The sequence below is a fragment of the Fukomys damarensis genome, unplaced genomic scaffold (assembly GCF_012274545.1).
Source record: "Fukomys damarensis isolate Sample0158 unplaced genomic scaffold, DMR_v1.0_HiC HiC_scaffold_16, whole genome shotgun sequence".
In the NCBI taxonomy this organism is placed as follows: Eukaryota; Metazoa; Chordata; class Mammalia; order Rodentia; family Bathyergidae; genus Fukomys; species Fukomys damarensis.
Genome location: NW_022900928.1, coordinates 20151168 through 20156434, shown reverse-complemented (window position 1 = coordinate 20156434; position 5267 = coordinate 20151168). Strand labels below are relative to the sequence as shown.

Sequence of the window (5267 nt, the reverse complement as noted above, 5' to 3'; positions counted from 1 at the left end):
TTTTTTTTTTTTTTTTTTGTGGTACTGGGAATTGAACTTAGGACCTTGCACTGTGTGTGGTATCTGTCCCAGATATATAGAAGACCCGGCATGTGTCCAGCTAATGCACACATGAAAGGGGCTGAGGAAGTTAAACACCAACACCCCCAAAAGGGCTCTCCATCTCAGAATCAGAAGTCATCCAGCCCTATGCTCAGAGGAGTCACCTGTACAAGGCAACAGCTGGAAAATGATCAGGATCTAGGTCTCCTGCTTCCTAGATCAACCTCTTATCTCTTTGAACCTGAAGGAAAAAAAGAGACTTTCTACTTCTTTCAGATTTACAAGACTCAGAAACAGTATCTAAGAATCACCTGGCATCTAAGCACTTACTTAGTAGGTATTGAGTTTTTTTCTGAAGTACAAATATATTTTACAGTATTCGTTTTTTGTTTGTTTGATTTTTTGACAGAATCTTGCTAAGTGGCTAAGTTGCTCAGGTTGGGTTTGAATGTGCAATCCTGCCTCAGCTACCCAGAGTGCTGGGATTTTAGGTGTGTGCCACGGTGCCTAACTACAAATATATTTTAGCAACAAAAAAGTGTTGAGCACTGTGCAAAAGTTGTGCATGGCTCAAGAAGAAGCAGGAAGATGAGTTCTGACTGACCAAGCGCTACAAACAGCTAGATCTCGACCCAGCTCAAAAGACTTTAGGAACTCTGCAATACCACCCCCTAGAGCCAAAAGGAAGACATTACAAGCTTGGAGTCACACCTGAAACAAACTAGAGTACTACACTTAATTTTTCTTAAATTTCAAATCAGCCAGTATGAGTCCACAAAGAACTAAAGCTAACAAGTGGACAAAATAAGAGGTCTGGAAAACATAAAGTAAAGATTTATTTGGGACTTCCCAGATATTGGAGGACTCAGGAAGCCATACATCCTGGTTAATCATAACTTGCCTGCCTTTCTAAAGCCAGTTAAACATTTTCAGAGCCAAATGGGAACCTAGCCCAGTAAAAGGCTAAGCTTCAGCAAAGAAGCATGAGAAAGTTTGGGGCAGGGAAGTAAAATCTCAAACAGGGTTTGTTTTCAACTGTTTAAATTTTCAAAGCTCCCCTGTTTTGACTAATAACCAGGTGTAAACAACATATGGTTTCATCTGAACCTGGAATAACAAAAAGTTGGTGAAAAGATTAGCGTTAAATACTTGACCAATGTCTTCATCTGCCCCTCAAACAATAGGCATCACATTCTTTTACTGATAATAAACAGTAAGCACTCAATATCTTTTGCTTGTATTGTATAAAGGAACTTGCTGATATAAAACCAGTAAGAATACAGCCAAGTCACTTAGTAGCATAGTCAAATCAGTTTGCAGCAGGTCATCTCTTATATTCTCAAGAACACAGAAAAGAGACTGAACTTAAATGCAAGTAACTTTCCTTTGTTGCTGGAACAAAATACCCGAACTTGCAGTTTAAAGGAGGAGACACTTGTTTTGGCAGTTCCTAAGTTTCAGTGCATGTTTGGCAGGCTTAAACACAGAAACAGCACGGCTGAAGGGCCTGGGAAGAAGAAAGCTGGTCACTTCATGGAGGCCAGGAAGCAGAGAGAGCAGAGAGAAGCCAGGGAGGGAGATAAACTCTTCCAGGTCATGTCCACAGTGATCCACCTCTAACCAGGCTTCCTCCTAATAGCAAGCAAGCTATAGTACCCCCGTAATCCAACCAGCTTCCAAAAGTCCTGCCTCTCAAGTACATGGGGCTGTTGGGAGATATTTAGATCGAAACTATAACAGCATATAATAGAAAGAATAAACAGGGTTATTAGAGAAACTAAATACGTTTCAACGCTGCCTTTCCTTTTCAAAGTCAGTTCAGAATACTGTGGTTGAATGAATTTGATCTTGTTTTCAAACTCTTTCCTGGTTATTGAGCTCTGAAACTAGGTAAATGAAAGTACCTAGCATTTGGAGCCATTTTCCTTTGATTCCTATCCCACCAATCTTCCACTGTGATTACAAACCATAAAATATTACAGTTCCATAGCAAGAAGCACATCCAACCTGCTATACCACAACTGCTTCCCAAATGTTCCATGGCACATATAGAACAAGCTACCATTTGTCAGGTCTTCGGGGATAAAGAAGGCTGCTGGTGGATTCCAGTCATTATAGGCCTGCCAGATTGTCAAAACTGCTCACTCTCTATCTTGGCTGTCTATAATACGGGTACACATACCAATGGGTAAGTATGACGTATATAGCTCATTCCTGTTCATTCCTAAGCTACCTGACCCTTGTAAACATAGCCTGCCATACTTGGCAATTATCATAACCTACAAGTTAGAAAAATTATGACCCAGATAAAAGAAGGTTGTTTACTGTTCACTGAAAAGCAAAAGGGGGAAAGGTCCCTCACCAAAACGTAAGGGGACACAGGAAGGTAGCTATGGGGGTTCAGTAGTTAGGCTATAGTTCCTTTAGGATTATATCATGTACTCAGGGCCTTATTCTCATTTTTTCCAAATGAAAATAGGATGGTAAAAAGAAATACTTAAAAAGAAAATGATATATTGGATGAACATTTTAGACTAACAATGATAGCTATAGAAAAATTCCGACAAGTAATTCGGTGATCCAGAATACTTACCAATCTTTTTGGGATATGTTCTTATTATAAATATGGCCAGGATTCTCCTTATAGGGAGGACAGATACATTTACATCGGACATCTTCAAAATTCTGTAACCAAAATAAAAATGATATAATTTGTTTGTAGTTTATCAATATTTTTAAAAACTGCACATAAACATTTTGATAGATATCCCTTGTCAATTATTCTAAAACACTAATTTTGAGAAATACAAATTTTTTAACACCACAAGGCCTTTATGGTAAAGCTAAACAATCATTATATATTATATACAATTATTTTTAAATAAATACCTAATCCATACTCTTTGATGTATTATCTTTATGAATCCCATAACAATCAAATTGTGTTACTGTTATCAACATCTACCTGCCAGATGACAAAAGTTGTACCTAGAAATAAGAATGCCAATTACAAAAGAATGGAGGGAGAATCAAACTAAAAATTATTCATGAACAACAAGTCACAATTCTGGGGATATAACTCTGTGGAATGCCTTAAAAGCACACACAAGTCACAATTCTTCAACCTATCATCTTTTACTCTTTGGTAGAAAGGCACTAATATGGATAAAAGGAGTTAAACGAGAGTCCCATAGAAGGGATGAAGTTTTAGAGACACTCAGCTTCAACTAGAAGGGAAGTAGCTTGATTTTAGTTGAGATCAGTTTGCTGTACTCTTCAGGGGACTTTGCTTCTAATCTTGGTTGCCTAAGAGAACAACTACTAACAAGTTTCAAGTGGTGGAGGAAGAGGTGATTAAATATCTAGCAAGAACAGGAAATGCTTCCTCAGCAAAGAGGAATTTATTTGAAAAGGCGGTGTTTCATCAGTCTCAAGAGGTCCAGGAACACTGCTTTACATACAATGATGCATCTGACAGAGCTGTTGACAATTCATAAACTTATTCAGCAACCACTTAGGACATGTATTGCCCTGCCAGAAGTTGTGCTCAATGCGGTGGATTCAGATAAGCATAAAACATGGTTCCTGCCCACTAGGCCACACCCTAGCAAGGAGAGACTGACACACGATCATGATGTACTACACAAAGTGATGATGGAATCCAGGAACACTGCTTTACATACAATGATGCATCTGACAGAGCTGTTGACAATTCATAAACTTATTCAGCAACCACTTAGGACATGTATTGCCCTGCCAGAAGTTGTGCTCAATGCGGTGGATTCAGATAAGCATAAAACATGGTTCCTGCCCACTAGGCCACACCCTAGCAAGGAGAGACTGACAAACACACGATCATGATGTACTACACAAAGTGATGATGGACAATTTGCAGAGAACGCCAGCAATGTTGTGAAAGTCAGGAGAACTACTAGTAGGAGGTCAGGAAGTTTTTGAAAGGAACTGATTTACAAACAAACATCTGCCTTCCTATAACCCGTTTTTTTTTCCAGCCCCTATATTTAAAAAATTTATAGGTTAAAGTTATTTTTTTAAATGCAACGTCATTCTATTTTCCCAACACACTAATGTGAATTCCTTCCCTTTTGCCTAATAATGAGTTAGCTCATCAAAGAAGAAGCCCAAGTATGCATGGGGTCAGGGCAGATCTAGAGATTGGAGGCATCAGAGAACAAACAGAATGCGGGGAACAGAAAGGTTCAGAAATGGAACTTGGGGAAAGGCCACAAGTTCACCTGTCCTATAGTTTGGTTCTCCCCTTATCCAGAAAACTGGGGAAGAGACGGTAAGAGGGGGGCCAACAGGTCCTGGAAGGAGGTAGGTGAGAATTTAAACTAGTGACATACTCTGGGTCGCATCGGGAGGGAGGCTGCCAGCGAGGCACGTTCCCACAAAGGGCTGGGTATCTGCTCGGGGTGAGTTGCTAATAGGAAAGACTCCGGAGATGAGGGCTTCTTATTATCATTTAGTTTGGAGACTTGTAGGACTTGTGAGGGTGGTGGCGGGCGGGGCAGGCAGTCGGAGCTTAGGGCTGGAGACCCAAAGGCTCCGGAGCCGGAAAGGCTGTAAGTTTGAAGCCGTTGCCGTTGGAGGTGGAAGGGGAAGTGTCAGGCGGTGCAGGAGCTGCTGCCCAGGCCCGGGGAGGGCATCGGGCTGCGACTTCCAGCTGTCAGGGCTGAGGGCGAGGGCTACAGGCGACGAGGAGGACTCAGGGAGGGTGGGGGTCTGCTGTCGGGGTGCGGAGGGCTGGGGCGGGCAGCGTTTGGTTTCCGCGAGGCCGGTGGCACGGGAGGAGCTCCTGTCAGGAGCGAAGGCGGGGCGGGACTCACCTTGGCGGCGTCTGTCAGCTGCACCAGCGCGGAGAGCGCCAGGCAGGACAGGCTGAGCACTGAGCCAAGGCGGAGGAGGCCTCCGCACAGGGTTGCCATCGCGGGAGCCCAGCCGGCCCCCAGCCCGGAGCCCCGAGACCTGCTCCCAGTCCGGGAACCGACTCGGACCCTCCGCCTGCACTTCCGCCTGGGCCTTCGCGTCACAGGCCGCGCCGGATCAGCTGTAAAAAGCATCCGCCCCGGAAACGGTTCCCAGCGCGAAGGTCCCGGGGACCGAGCGGTCCCGGCGCCCCGCGGCCTTCACTGGGCTCCGGGCCGCGAAGAGCCGGCTCTGGAGTGACGGTCTGGGCCCACCAAGACTTTGAGGCACTCGGG

At 43.8% G+C, this 5267-nt stretch overlaps 1 protein-coding gene across 1 annotated transcript in view; it reads right to left on the bottom strand.

The window, feature by feature from the left end:
• The window catches only part of Tmem9b (TMEM9 domain family member B), a 14498-nt gene extending 9243 nt beyond the window's left edge, over positions 1-5255 (bottom strand). Inside the window, exons 1-3 of the mRNA XM_010615383.3 lie at positions 4893-5255; positions 2636-2727; positions 1713-1773 (exon numbers count right to left, since the gene is read on the bottom strand). Coding sequence (XP_010613685.1) covers positions 1713-1773; positions 2636-2727; positions 4893-5126 — 387 coding nt within the window. The 5' untranslated portion in view covers positions 5127-5255. The remainder of the gene's footprint in view (positions 1-1712; positions 1774-2635; positions 2728-4892) is intronic.
• Between the last annotated feature and the right edge of the window lie 12 nt (positions 5256-5267).